Source organism: Medicago truncatula, chromosome 7, assembly GCF_003473485.1.
Source record: "Medicago truncatula cultivar Jemalong A17 chromosome 7, MtrunA17r5.0-ANR, whole genome shotgun sequence".
In the NCBI taxonomy this organism is placed as follows: domain Eukaryota; kingdom Viridiplantae; phylum Streptophyta; class Magnoliopsida; order Fabales; family Fabaceae; genus Medicago; species Medicago truncatula.
In genome coordinates this window covers 5,203,605-5,219,084 of record NC_053048.1, presented here as the reverse complement: position 1 = coordinate 5,219,084, position 15,480 = coordinate 5,203,605, and the positions used below count along the sequence as shown (strand labels likewise).

The 15,480-nt window shown below is 32.0% G+C and overlaps 1 protein-coding gene across 1 annotated transcript; it reads left to right on the top strand.

Annotated features, from left to right (window-relative positions):
• Positions 1 to 767: 767 nt before the first annotated feature.
• On the top strand, positions 768 to 9,453 carry LOC25497591 (solute carrier family 25 member 44). Its single transcript, XM_013592208.3, has 6 exons — positions 768 to 1,019; positions 1,660 to 2,041; positions 3,300 to 3,496; positions 4,742 to 4,886; positions 7,132 to 7,285; positions 8,989 to 9,453. Exons 1-6 carry the CDS (start codon positions 979 to 981, stop codon positions 9,012 to 9,014), a joined length of 945 nt encoding a protein of 314 aa, XP_013447662.2. The 5' UTR covers positions 768 to 978; the 3' UTR covers positions 9,015 to 9,453.
• The last annotated feature ends 6,027 nt before the right edge of the window (positions 9,454 to 15,480 follow it).

Sequence of the window (15,480 nt, the reverse complement as noted above, 5' to 3'; positions counted from 1 at the left end):
GATGTATGAAGTTGAAGATGGGGGAAAAAGATAAAAAAAGGTAAAATAAATCACATGTTGGTGATACACAGTTAGATATGATAGACCTCATCTATCCAACGGTCTCATTTTCTTGAGGGTTCAAATGAATAAAATAGGACCAAATTGAACGATGAAAAGAAGATAAAGAACCAATTTAGAACGTTTAATAGTTAAAGGACCAAATTGAAAACTGAAAATAAGTTAAGGGACTAAATAATGTATTAAGCCTAAAATAAAATTAGAAATTAAATATCAGGACGTTACAACGGGTGCCACTGAGACACTGGTTAAAAATACTACAAAGGAAAATTATATAGTAGCTATTGCATTAAAGATTGTGTAATTAATTCATAAAAATTCAAAAAATTTATTTTTTTTTTGAAGGAAAAAATTTATTTTTTAATAATAACTTCATTTTTTTTTGGTATCGTAAAATGACTAGAATAAAAACAAAAGGGGAATAACCAAGTTGTTTGGGCTCCACTGACAAGGAGCTTCTTCCAAGGACTTATTCGGGGAATATCGGGTTCGATTCCTACGGGGAATAACACTTGACCAATGCGCATGCCTCTACGTACGAGCCGGATTAGTCGTCCAGCTTTGGTGAGCAGAAACTGGTGCAAAAGAAAAAAAAAATAAAAATAAAGAATGGACAGAACATATCCAGCAAATATGTGTAAAAACAAAATTCCCTATAAAAAAAAGTGTAAAAACAGCATCGAATCGAATCAAGTCAAACATTTCATCCACATAACTAAAAAAGAATTGAAATTAGTCAAACATTGTAAAAAAACATTTTGCAAACGTTTTCCTTCCCAGAACACCGCGTAGGCGCAGCCTTTTGTTGATTCCACAAAAACAAAACACAACGTTGTTAAACTTAACCAATCATAATCATTTCCACATTTCAAATTGGATGATATTTCTGTTCTGATAACAAATTGTTTGATCAATCCAATGGCCCAATCTTTTGGACAAACCGAGATTAATTGGGACAAGTATTCTTCTCTTCCTTCATCCTTTTATCTTTTTTATTTTTCATTTTCTGTTTTTTTTTTTTTGTTGAAATTTTATTTAATTTCTGAACGGTACTATTGTTTGATTATCATTGTTCATGTTTGTGTATTTCAATATACTGATTATTTGGTGAAAAATTATTTTTATTTTTTTTTATAGATAATTTTGTTGGGTTTGGGAGATTTAGGATAAAAAAAATTATAAAGCTGATAAATTTATTAATTTCATAGGAAACATGATGGGAATTGTTGAAAAACATGGTGATTGTTTGATATATTGGATATTGGAGGTGATTGCACTTGCAGTTACTGCTTTAAATTATTGATTGTATTTCCCTGTTAAGTAGTTATTTAGTAATGATTTTAAGATGGTATGATAGTCTTTCCATGATTCGGGCTACTCGTTAACACTCCAGATGTCTAGTCCTGGGCGATGTGGTGTGTGGTAAAAGTCTCACGTTAGATCAAATATGGCCTGACAATGTGTTTGTATGTGAGAGGCATCTCTCACCTTACAAGTCGGTTGTATGCTGAGTTAGGGCCCAACCTAAATTTTAAGATGTTTCGATTAAATTTGCATCTACAAGCTCTGAATCCTAATTAAATTCATTTATTCCTGCAGGCTAGATAAAACTAAGTTCTATGTCGTTGGAGCTGGACTCTTTACTGGTGTTACGGTTGCACTTTACCCGGTTTCAGTTGTGAAAACTAGGCTGCAGGTTGCAACCAAGGGTGCTGCAGAGAGAAATGCCTATTCAGTTGCAAAAGGACTACTTAAAACAGATGGCATCCCTGGTTTGTATAGAGGGTTTGGCACGGTTATCTTTGGTGCAATACCAACCAGAATCATATTCCTCTCGGTTCTGGAGACCACAAAAGTGTCTGCCTTTAAAATGCTGCAACCATTTGGACTATCTGAAACTACACAGGCTGCATTAGCAAATGGAGTTGCAGGCATGACATCGTCACTTTTTGCTCAATCTGTGTTTGTACCAATTGATGTGGTACGAAAATCCTATTCACGTAGATATGGATATGGGTTTACATTCAGAGCTTCTGCTCTGGATGTTAACCTAGTTCTTCAGTTAGCTTCACAATCTTTGATGTTTAATTTTCACTGTTGCCAGTATCGGAATTCAGAATTTATTTACTGATTTTCTAAAACGTATGCTGCAATCCAAAAATATAAGTGTTTATTGCATTCGTAATTGTTTATGAAATCAAAAGTATTATTACTAGTTTATTTTAAGAGCAATGATATTTGAACAACCATTTGCTAACAACTTTTATGCAACCTCCCTTTTCTTTCATTTTATTGGTCAAAAATAATGGAGAGAAAAAGGAAGAGAGATAGTAAGAATATAATGTGAGTATGAGAGAGAAAGTTGTATAAAAGTTGTCACAAAATGGTTGTACAAATATCATTTCTCTTATTTTAAATACTATGCTACATTCCTAGTCCTACTGTTTTACTGTCAATTGGTGGATGGTGCTCTCATTTTATATAGTTAGGAGTCTGGATGTTGTTAACACTTTTTTTTAAAGAAATGTTGTAAACACAGTATAAATGAAATGTTTCGCTTTAAAATGCTTTAATATGGAAAAAAATTATGTGGAAGAAGAATCGAAAGTGAGGTTATGCAGGGATGTGTTCTGTCTGCAGACTTATGATGCAGTATTTTATATAAAGAATTTTTTTCAGTTAATTTGTGCTATAAATGCCTTAAGGACCTCTTTGGATAAACGGCTTATTTGCAGCTTATAGAAAAAGTCCCTACCATGATAAGCGGTTATGTATAAGCTTACATAAGCTATTTCTATAGCAAAAGATAAAATAAAATTGTTTTTGTATATGCTATAAGTTCTTTTTATAAGATATATTAGAGAACTTATGAAAATAAACTGAATTTTTTTTTTTGAAAATTGCCATAAGTTGTTTTCATAAGTTCTCCCAAACAGTCTCACAAGACTTATGTCACGAGATAAGCTCAAATAAGTCAATCCAAACAGGCCTATATAAGTCTTTTTGATGAGGTTCAACTGATGCTTCATTTGAAGGGTGCCAATTGACTGATATGTTAGATACTTAGGGATTTTCTCTTTTTAATTTTTGCTTTGCCTATTTCCCCTGCGAGGAAGTTCCTTATCATGTTAATTCATTCTCATTTATTTTCTTGTAGATCAAACTAACTTTAGTTTTTTCACCACAATATAGATTTTTCTAAACTTCTAATATCTAATTCTTCATTGGATGATATTCAGGTTAGCCAAAAGTTGATGGTGCAAGGATACTCAGGACATGCCCAATATAGTGGGGGCATTGATGTTGCTCGTAAGATTTTAAGGTCTGATGGCATTCGGGGATTGTATCGAGGGTTTGGTCTTTCTGTTGTCACTTATTCACCTTCTAGCGCAGTGTGGTGGGCAAGTTATGGTTCAAGCCAACGCTTCATTTGGAGGTAAGACATGATAGTGCTTGTACTTTAAGTCTTACGTAATTGATGTTGACACGTTGCATTACCTTTTCATTTTTTTACTGTATTAATATTCAAATGATAGTCTAGCAACTGATATTTCTCTCTCCCCAACCAAAAGAGTTGGAGTGTTGGACAACTTTGATGTAACATCCCATGATCGAGGCACTAACTTGTGGTCAACTTTCTTGAAATATGAGATTCTGGTCAAAGATTTATTAAATTGAACCTTAAAAGTATTTCCTTTTAAAGTTGGACCGGAACGTTCAGTTGCTAGTCATGATTAGTATTAGGGTTTTTCTATCATGTGCAAATTTGCACATGTTAAGAAGTTTAAAATAGAAATTTTGTATTGGAACTTGTACATTTAATATTAAATATAAAACTTTTAAATAAATAATTATAGTTTTCCAAGAAAAAGCTACTACTATTAGTTGTTTTAACATGTGCAATGTTGCACATGTTAGACAAACCCTTAGTATTAATGTGTCAATAATCTTCACACAGTATCAATCAAATCCGTCTTTACTAAATTTCACGGTATCTTCTATACGACGGTTACAAAGGTTAATTATGTTGTACACAAATTTGTAACAGCTTATAGGTCTTCCATGTAAGTTTTATGGGCTATGAAGTACGAGCTTCGACACAGACACCTAACACGACACAGATACGTGACATAAGTGTAAAAGATATAGGATATTAAATTTATTTTGGGACACTTGTCTGAGTTATCGGACACTGATCATATCGTATGTGTGTCAGATAGGAGGCAATCCTAATCGCAGAGGTGTCTGTGCTACATAGGTTATGGATATTTGTTGTGTTCCAATAACAATGCTAAGCTACGAAAGCACTGCCACAGTGAATTACTTAAATCCGATAAATGTTCTTAATATTAGATTGGTCAGATTAGTGTACTAGATTTCCACTATTAAAGATTGAATTACACATTGAAATATTTGATGCTGTAACCGCATCTGAATGCAGGCAGTGGAATGTGTTAAGTCAAGAAAACTAGAATTTCTTCTTGGCTGAGAGAGCTTAGAAAAGGGTAACTATAAGTTGATTTTGCATTAAACTTGAAATGTTTTTCTTTTAAGCAAATTTTAATATTGTGGTAGCTTTTACAAATAATAGTGTAATGAATTATTTTACATATGTGCTTGTCATTATTTTTATGCAAACTTTATAATATTCAAGACAATTATCTACTGTTTGCATGGACAGACACTTGGACCAAGGTGGCAAATATGATGAAGCCAGTCCTAGTGTGCAGAAGATTATGTTAGTTCAGGCTGCGGGTGGAATTATTGCTGGTGCAACTGCGTCCTGCATTACGACCCCATTGGATACTATCAAGACACGGTTACAGGTTTGCACAACCTAGTTTTCTTGTTAATTCATTTCATTATCCTCGGTGATCGTTATTGTGTGTGCTATTTGATGTATTTGTTTGTTAAAAGCTTCTTATGGAGTTTTAGACTCTGTTGTCAAAGCGGAAACGCAGCGCGACGCGGCCACCCCAAAAATTGACGCGGCGCGGTATGTGGGCGCGACGCGGGCGCTTTTACATGACGCGGACACTAATATATTTAATACTAAAATACTATAATGTTGAAAAAGAAATACTAAAACAACTTAAATATTACTCAATTCATAATTTGAAATAAAACATGTCTTAGGCAAAACATAAGAACATACTTGCAAGAAATACTAATAAAATTCAAGGTAGCAAACACTTTAAGCCTCTAAAGCTTAAAGTAACAAAAGTACTAAACATGAAATAAAACCTGTTGATGGAATGAAGTGAAGAGATGAAGTGAAAACCTGTTGTACGATTGAATTGGGAGAAGAGGAGAAGAACTTTGTGTTTTACGATTGAATTGGGAGAAGAAGAGAAGAAGCGGCTGTTCTGTTGTACGATGGAATGAAGTGAAGAAATAGGGTTTTGAAAATTACAAAATTAACCCTTCTAATGTCACTTAAGTGAGGGGTAATTCTGTAATTTCGCTTCGACCCGGAAACGCGCCGCGTTAGACCCGCTCCTGCTCCACGAAAAGCGGCCGCGAAACCCGGTTTTCAGCCGCTTTTGCCTAACGCGCGATGCGGTCGCGTTCTGATGCGCTAGGCTGTTTTCAGCCGCTCCGCGCCGCGATCGCGCCGCGTTAGGCCGCTATTGACAACAGAGGTTTTAGAAGTGCCAAATTAAGGTGTTTGGCCGTCTTTCATGCAACTTCACGTTAACAATTACCTTTGCCTTCTAAGGGAATAAGAAAGTTTGATTCATACTAAGCTGCTTCTATTTTCTTTCTCTTATTTTCTTGAAAAATTGTTTTTAAAAATGAAGTTTGCTCTTGAGGTATTAGAGCAAACCATTGAAGTGTTTTGCCCTTAGAGCTTACGCTTTTGGGATAGTTGATTGGGATTTGATTCATGACATAGCATCAGAAGTTTGATCCTTGCCTCCCCCATTTATCTATTTAAAATTATAGTCAAATTTCAGCTCAAGTTAATCAGGGACTTCTGCACTGTCCACGCTCAAAGCCGATAGGGCTCTTGCATGAGGTGGCATGTTTGAAGTATGAGATAATACCATTTGATAGGACATTGGTATTGGTCCTTAGCCCGATAACCAAGTTGAATTGAGAAGTTAGAGGGAGAGTGCTGATGTGCCAGTTTGTTAGAATGTGTGAGGGTTTATAGGCCGAAGGAGGGAAGAGTGAATTCATTCAGAAATATTGTTAGAGAGTTGATTAGGAGAGGTTTCTCTCTGGTTAGGAACGTTGCTCAAAGAATAGGAGTCTCTGTTATTTTCCATTGTAGAGCCTTTGAGCTCCATTTTCAGTAAAAAATAAGCACATATTTTCCTCTTTGTATTTCTGGGTTCCATCACCGTTCATATGTCTTCACCTAATAGTTTCCTTAAAATTTAGGTTGAGCCTCAACCCTACAAAACTAGCTCGTCTATTTTTCATTTATCTTGTGTTCTAGATATTTTCCAGTCCTCCAACTTTGGGCTTTTTTATATTTCAAAACTCTTAACGACTAGCTATGTCCTTAGCTTGCAGACCTGTTATGGCCATTGTCTTTGGTAAAATCATATAAAATCATTCCATTACTTGAATCGAACTTCTTTATTCTCCTTTTGCTTTAGGTGTCAGGTTTGTGTATACAAAAATAATTTCTGATTCTTTCTTTGTTACGCCCAGAGTTGTTAATTATGGCTATAGCCTAGTAGAAATTGAACATTGCACGATTGTTCCACAACAATATGCCATTTAGTACAATATGTTGTCAAATAATAACTATAGCATTGTTGTATAACTTAGTTTCCTTTCTGTTCATGTTCTTACAATCATTTTAAGTCTAGAACATAGTTTGTAAAGATGAAAAGATCATGATAAATTTTGTTTCGACATACACACATAATTGGTTCACTGGACAATGGTGATGTTAGATTGTAACATCATTATCCAAACGAATACTTAAAGCGTAAGAAAAGACTGAAAATAAGATTTCGTGAGCATTGTGTGGTTATGTTTTACTTAATTATTGATATTTTGCATCTAAATTACTGCTTATTTAATTTTTTCTGACTGAATAGTTCTGTACTCTAGGTGATGGGAAATGATAACAGAAGCTCTATAAAACAAGTTGCTAAAGATTTAATCAAAGAAGATGGTTGGAAAGGTCTTTATAGAGGGTTTGGTCCAAGATTTTTCAGCATGTCAGCATGGGGCACTTCAATGATATTGACTTATGAGTATCTGAGTAAGATCTCTTCCTTTTGTGGTTTATATTTTTTCTTTGTCTGTATTTGCACCGGTGTTTTTGTTTATGCTATTTGTCCGCTTTGACATTTATTAGAGAAACAACCGGGGTAAAGTTAAACCAAAGCCTTATTGGTTCTATGTATGAGCTTATTGATGGTTTGTTTGGATTAAATTATTTGAGCTTATCTACTGGCGGCATACATACTTGTGAGACTGTTTAGGAGAGCTTATAGAAACCACTTATGATATGTCCATAAGTTGTTTTCAGTTTATTTCCATAAGCTCTTCAGGATGGCTTATGAAAACAGCTTATACCTAATATGAAAACTGTTTGATATTATTTTATCCTTTGTTGTGGAAATAACTTATATATAAGAACTTATACAGCACTTAATTAAGCTATTTATCCAAACAATGCTTCAAACAGACACACCATCCTTCTGTTTCAAATTGTTTAGTAATGTGATCCAATCCATGCCGGCAAACTATTTTTGAATTTCTATTTATATGTATTTATTTCCTTTTCGCAAGTTTACACTGTATTGCCAATGTTGTAAAAAAATACACGTCTCTTTGGTATTTGTGTCCTGAGGAGAGAAAATAAATGATTAAAAAAATAAAAACCGTATAGTGTCTGTCTTTGAAAAACATTTATCTTACTTTCATTAGGGAAATTTCGAATTTACATTCACCTATCCCAAGGTATGCATAAATGTGACTCACACCTCGTCTATTTTGAAAAAAATATTTGACGCCCTTATTTGTTAGAAAATCTGGGCTCAGCTTCGCTTAGTTATGTTTAAACGACAAACACAAACCCTGTCACTTGTAAAACAGAGGCAGGAGGTGAGTGTCTTTTACAAAAGACTTGATTGCAATTTTGGTCCCCCTATTTTCACCATTTTGCGGATTTGGTCCTCCTATTTTTAAATGACATGGTACATGATAAGATAATGGGAAAAAACATCGTTGATAAAATTGAGAAAATTCCCTTAAAAACTTTATTTAAAACATGTTGTATCACCATATTAACCAAATATTTGATTGAGGGACCAAAACTGTCAAGTTTTAAAATAAGCGGACCAATTCCGCAAAATGTTGAAAATAGGGGGACCAAAACTGCAATTAAAGCTTTAAAAAATAGATGACATATATCTGTCACTGACACATATTAAGGGAGCTGAAAGCAATTTCTCCTTTTATATGATACTACAGCTTGCTTTTTTCGCTGGGTTTTCCTAACTTGCTTTCCCAGAATTTGGATTCTCTGCAGTTGCAGGTTTCCTCATTCACGCAGCTAGCCACATTGGTGGCCATTGGATTGAGATCATACGGTGTAGATTTCAAGCAGATTTTGATTCTTTTTTTTTTTATAAATACAAAATATCCAAATTTGAAATTTACTCCGTCCGATCTCGATCCAACTACCACTATCACTGATGTAGTTGACTGCATGAGTGTATGTGATTTGCATTTTTGCCTCGTATTTTTGTATTCTTCATAATTATCTGTAATAATGTGTTCATATGCTGCAAATTATTGTTAGGGCCAAGAGTGCCAAACATAGTTTCGATGTCTTGCTCTATTGTTTTGCTTAAAATAAAAAGCTTAATAATGACAAATATGCAAACTTTATATGGTACCTTTTTTCCTGTGTTTATATGTTTCTTACCCTAAAAGCATCTTATTTCTTTTGCTCAGAACGCTTATGCACGAAAGATGAATAGATGCAATTGGTCTGCAAGTTTTCTAGCTTTGTCTTCCATCAATTGATTATGCCAAGATTTTGGTGGTAATTTTGTTGTAGCATTACACAATAACTTTAACCCTACACCTTCAACATTGGAGTTCCTTTTCGACATTTGTCCAGTCTTGACTCGAGGGTTAATTCTTCTATGCTAGCAAAGCTGTATACTAACAGATTATTCTCAATAATTGCTGGATACACTAGGAAATTAATAGTTCCATTCTTTATGATTAATTGGATTTTTTGTAATATTTTTTAGCTTTGCTGTGAATTATGTATCATGAAAGGGAAGGAAATAGATTGCAATTGAATGTAATCTATTGCATCGACATGTGAAGAATATATTCGAAACTAAGAAATATTGTTTGTTACATACAAATTACAATCTGGAGAAATTATATTGCAGACGTTTTTGTTTACATACTGTAGTCTAATAAAATTATTTACCACCGATGGATTGATCCAAGTGGTAAGAGATTTAGACCCCCTTAAGCAAGTGGTTATGAGTTTGATCCCTACTCTTTGTATGTGAAGAAAATTTAGTTTGGAATAAATAACCGACATTGTGTCCTCAAGTTAGTTACTGTTAAATTACGGTGGAAATTTAATACATGATAAAAAATATTTGTCATGTGAAGATGAAGCCCTCGTAGGATCAACAATACATATGCAGTTATTATTTGGAGAGTCATTCAACTCAACTATCAAAGCATGGTGAACTTGTTCTACCAAAAGAAGAAAAGCATGGTGAATTTCTTCTACCAAAAAAAGAAAAACATGGTGATCTCTCATTAACATTACCACTGACAACCAAATACCAACATCTTTCATTAAAATAAGGGACCCATATATGGTTGAAGCATCATAAGTGACAAAAGAAACAATATTTTTACGATTATTTTGTGATAATTTTTGAACAATTTTTTCTCTCAAACTCACATCATGTTCTTACTCTTTTTATCTTCATTTTTATATCTCTTGCTTTTTACCAATAAAAAGCTTATGACCAATAAAAAATAACTGAAACAACTGCAAGCACTTGTTTACCTCAATCTTCTTATTTTTATATATATAAACTTGAATAGAAAGCAAGCGAGCAACAAACTGCACCGGTGTTAGACCTTTTTAAATTTGTTTCTCTCTCACATATTTAGGATTTAAGAAGGGTAAACAATGTGTTCTTTAGCACATCATCCTACTTGGCGATATGTCCCAAGCTTCACTCAGATCAGTTTGTAAAAAACAAGTTAGGTTTGCCTAACATTATGTTCATTTTTTGTTGGGTTTTTTTTTTTTTTTTGCCTAATCCCCCCTTTTCTTTCTTTTGGTCAATCAATATATTTGGTGGCGGTAGCTAAAGTTGCTCCACTTTATGGTTAAAAAAAAAAAAAAGTGTTAAACCAAATATATACCTATTCGTTTTTTCCATTATTTTTATATTAAAATATCGTGTTAAATCAAATATATACCATTTCGTTTTTTACATTATTTTTATATTAAATTAGTTGATTAACCCAAAAAAATTATATACACAAGCGAAAAGATGGAACTCACTCGCCCGTTTTTTCAATCTTTTTATTGCGATAATGCGTGTAAATTATAAACAGTGTTCCCTCCGTTCCTTTTTAAGTGTCGTTTTAGGGTGAATTTTTTGTTCCTATTTAACTGTCGTTTTGGTATTTTAAGGGTATGATTTATCAATTATACCTTTTGTCAATTATTCTTATATTTTTCAATAAAACTAATTAGTGCTATATATTTGAAAAACTAAAGTTTGTTTGTTTTGTTTTAAAACAAAATTTGTTTATTGTTATCTTCAAATTTAAACAAAATTTTGTTACCTATGATAATAGTTTCATGAAGAGTTAAAATTCTATAAATAACATGAGTAGTACTTGTTAATACTTTCAAGAGATATGCACAATTTTTAGAAAATTGAAAATTGTTTGTTATGAGAGAAAGATAAAACACACAAAAAAATAAAAATTTGTTGGAGAAAGAGAGTAGTAACTAACAATTGTTTGTTACATATTAAATTTATTGGAAAGATAAAGTGTGTGCAAAAAATAGGAAATTATTAGTTGATTAAAATGAGGGTATAATAGGAAAAAAGTGTGAAAAAATACATTTCACTATTTTTGTGTTAAAATTCTAAAACGGCACTTAAAAAGGAACGGAGGGAGTATTTTATATGAAATTTTGATTTTGATTAAAACTATAAATATAAATACTTGTGACTTTCAAAATGTAACAAACCTAAAAAACCATGTTTACCTTTGGATCAAATATAATAAAAGGTTGAGATTTGGTGTCAAAATTTAATTTGACACCTTGGTGTCATTTGATCATGTTAAATATAATATAAATCCTTATCTTTTTTAATACCATCAACAATATAATATTAATACAAGAAAATTTGTTTTAGGATATAATAGAAAATATAAAAAATTCAGCCAAAAATCTTCATCCTCTTGATATATAATATTGTTCCTATTGAAGTGAGATATTTCCTATTTTAGTGTGTTTTAATTTTTTTTTAATGAAAATTTAATATAATATTATTAAAGGATAAAATAGTTAAATGTTGGGTAAATTAGATAATGAAAAAGACAGCTCAAACTCATGTATTTTAAGCCTATTTTCTTTATATATAACTAAAAAGACGGGCTCACGTGCCTGCCGCCTTTCCACTCTTTATATTGCGCTAATGCGTGTAGATTATCAGCGATATTTTATAGAAATTTACATGTAAATTACAAACGATATTTTTCAATGACAACAATGATATAACAAATATAACAAAACAATTCTTTTTTTTTTTAATAACAACAATATAACACTATTATAATTTTTTTTGTTTTAAGATATAGCTGGAATAAAAAAACCACCTCAAAATATACAATAATCTCTTATTCTATTTTTTTTTTTTTGAAAATTAATCTCTTATTCTATTTATATATATAGTACATATATATTTTTTTTTTGAAAGAATATATATAGTACATATATGTGGATATACATCACTTAGGTTGAATATTTGTTTTATATATGTTTAAGAATTTTTATGAGATATTATTATCTAGGATAACTATTTAAAATTCATTAATACTTATCCCTGCTAGCATAATTTTTTCTTCTTCTATTATTCTTGCGATTTTTTTTTTGACAATGTTCTGTTATCTTTTTGCACTTTTGAAGTGTATAGTTTGCCTCAAAATAGTTTGAAAATTGCTCGTCTTCTATCAAGATTAGCTCACTCTTATACAAACTGAAGAAAATATCTCCGGTATAACTTAAGTCACGCATGTATTATACACAGCGTGACTTAAGTCACTTTGAATTACAACATGATTGAGTTAAGTTATTCTGAGATTACACTTTGAGTGAGTTAAGTCACTCTAAGATAGAACATGTATGAGTTAAGTCACGCTCGGACTCAATACTTTTAACGTGAGTTAACTCAGAATAAATTAACTCACTCGGATTATAATCTAGAGTGACTTAACTTACATCGGATATAACACGTTTAAGTCAAGCCGAAGGTATTGGATCAATTATAGCCCATGTACGAATACGGAAACTGGCAGGAATATGATAGTACGGAACCTGCACCGTCAATTTTTTCCATCTACATGTGTTTTCTTCGTTGATTAGTCAGTGTATGTCTTGGATTGGCATTTCAAGTACAAATTGTCCATTCTGATATACATCTATGTGTTTGGATCTTGCTCCTTTGTTTATGTACCTAGCCTATTTTATATTTTTATGAAATCTGTGTAATTATTGCTCGTCAATTGTCAATTTTTTTTTTTTGTCAAGTAGCCTAGTGGCTAGAGCTCACACAATTTAATTGTGGAGAAGTGGAGTGTCAGGGGTTCGAACCCCGACTCCTGCATATAATATGCAATATCCCTACTAACTGAGCTAAGCTCAAGGAGATGTCATTTTAATTAAAGTAAGGTGAGATTTATGTTACCTTTGATAATTATGGGTAATTTATCCTTATAATAAGTAATACGTATATTATTTTGAATCAAAGAATACGAAGATCATATATTGAATGAAAAAGATGACAAAGTTTAATGTTTTTGAGATGAAAATAATAATTCATTATAATTAATGTAATTGCAGCGCCGCATTGAACTAGTAACTGTTCAATACTTCTCATTCAACGATGTGAATAAGAAATTTGCCATGCAGTGAACGTGGGATATACTTATATATTAATATAATAATACATGCAGTCTTCATTATTTACTTGAGGTATTCTTCTATCGTCGCAAACATAAATGAATAGTGTTTGAATGCACATAGATAAAAAAAATGATAATAAAATGATTTAATACTTAGAGAAAAAATTCTCTTTATGTGTGTGTCTAAAAACATTTTATTTATACTTTTAACCACAGTAGAATGCCTCTATTTACTTTTGCTTTTTGAAGTTCACCATCCTTTGAGCGTGCCAAATGAGTCCACGTCTCATGGTTGGAAACACAAATCAAAAAGACACTTGATGATATCAATTAATTTGTGGTTCTTATACATTTATGAGTGAAAAACTTTAAATAAATATTTTAGGTTTTTATTACACTCCTCTCTTATGAAAGTAAAAATCTAAAATGAATTATACTCTTCTTTTAAGAGATGTTTGGATTACAATCCTCTCTATAAAGAATTATATATATAATGCACTTTAATCCATTCTAAGGCTCCCGTATGTATCGTTTCTTCTCTTAAATCTATATTTAATTGCTTTTTTGGCGGGATGCGAGGACTTTATGAAAATATTTTGGATAAATTAGGATACTGTTTGTTTAAAGAAGAAGACTGGAGGTTTTGGGGTTCGAAGGATTAAGGAGTTTAACTTGTCATTACTTGATAAATGGTGTTGGAGGTTGAAGGAGGAAAGATGGGGTTTTTTGATATTAGAATTTTATCTGCAAAGTATTGAGAGGAGGGTAGCGTTATTATTGAAGAAGGTTTGGTTCATCCTGGTGGAAGAATTTACTTAGTATTCAAATTGGGGTGGGTGTGGGAGTTGGTAATTAGTTTGACAATAACTTATATCGTGCGGTAGAGGATCTTCTGAACACTTTATTTGGTGTGATCCTTGATTAGATGACGGGGTTCTAAATGACAAGTTTAGTCGCCTTTTTACATTAGGAGATAACAAAATAGCGAATGTGGCATATATGATCAATATAGGATGGGGAGAGGGTGGTGAGGCTTGGAAATAGCGACCATGTTTGTTGGCTTGGGAAGAAGAAAAATCAAGGGAGTGTTGCATGTTACTTTATCCTATTGTTTTGCATGCTAATGTTAGTGACATATGCGTCTGTCAACTTCATGAATCTTCAAAATATAAGCTTTCTAGTGCTTATACCTACTTGTTTTCAATGGACCAATATATTACCATTGATCATTCAAATATTTTTTGACATGAGAAGGTTCTATTAAAAGTCAACATTTTTTCTTGGCGTTTGTTACGTAATTGTTTACCAATTACATATAACTTAATCAAGCGAATGTTGCTTCAACCAAATGCTACGTTGTGAGCGGGAAACTATGGCAAGGAGGAGGATATCATCCATTTTTTTTTCTTGTGATATATATATATATATATATATATATATATATATGATATCTACAAATTTTGATCCACCATTTAAAAAAAATTCATTTCTTTTTAATTTGGGAAATGTTAACCGGTACCCCGATAACCGGTTAAGGAAGCAAATATAGTAATATGACATCTGAACTTGTGCAGTCAACTCCTTAAAAATCTAAAAAGTGTTATGATAAATAAATAAATTACTAACATGGCCCTTTTAATTTTAATGGCAATGATAAATAAATTAAATTATTTTATTTATATTAACTTAATTACTCCATCCATCTCAAAATAGTTGTTTCTTTAACATTTTTTCGATCTAAAAATAATTATCACGTTAGAAAACCAATGCAACATTGATTTTTTTCTCTCTCACTATTATACCCCTATTGATTGAACTTCATCAAACTTAACTACTTCACTAACTATAATTAATTAGCAAACGGTAATTATTTCATTATTGAAATCAACATAATTATTCATTTTCTTAAAAATTATGCACAAACCTTAAATAATTGTTATTTTAGGACGGATGAAGTACATTTATAATATTGATATTTTATTGGTTTTAGAATCTTTTTATTATTGAGAATATTAAAGAGAGAGGTAATGAACAGTCAAATAAGATAGAGAGGATACAATTAATTTACTACTATGTCCATCCCTTAAAACATCTATAATGGAGATCTCCATTTTTTAGTATTTAAATGAGTCCTACGTGTACACATCATTCATTTATAATTTTTTAATAGTAGTATCTAATAAACACTCAATCCCTCCAACCGAACAACATCTCACACAACTTTCTTAAATGAAACCCACAAATCAACTATCA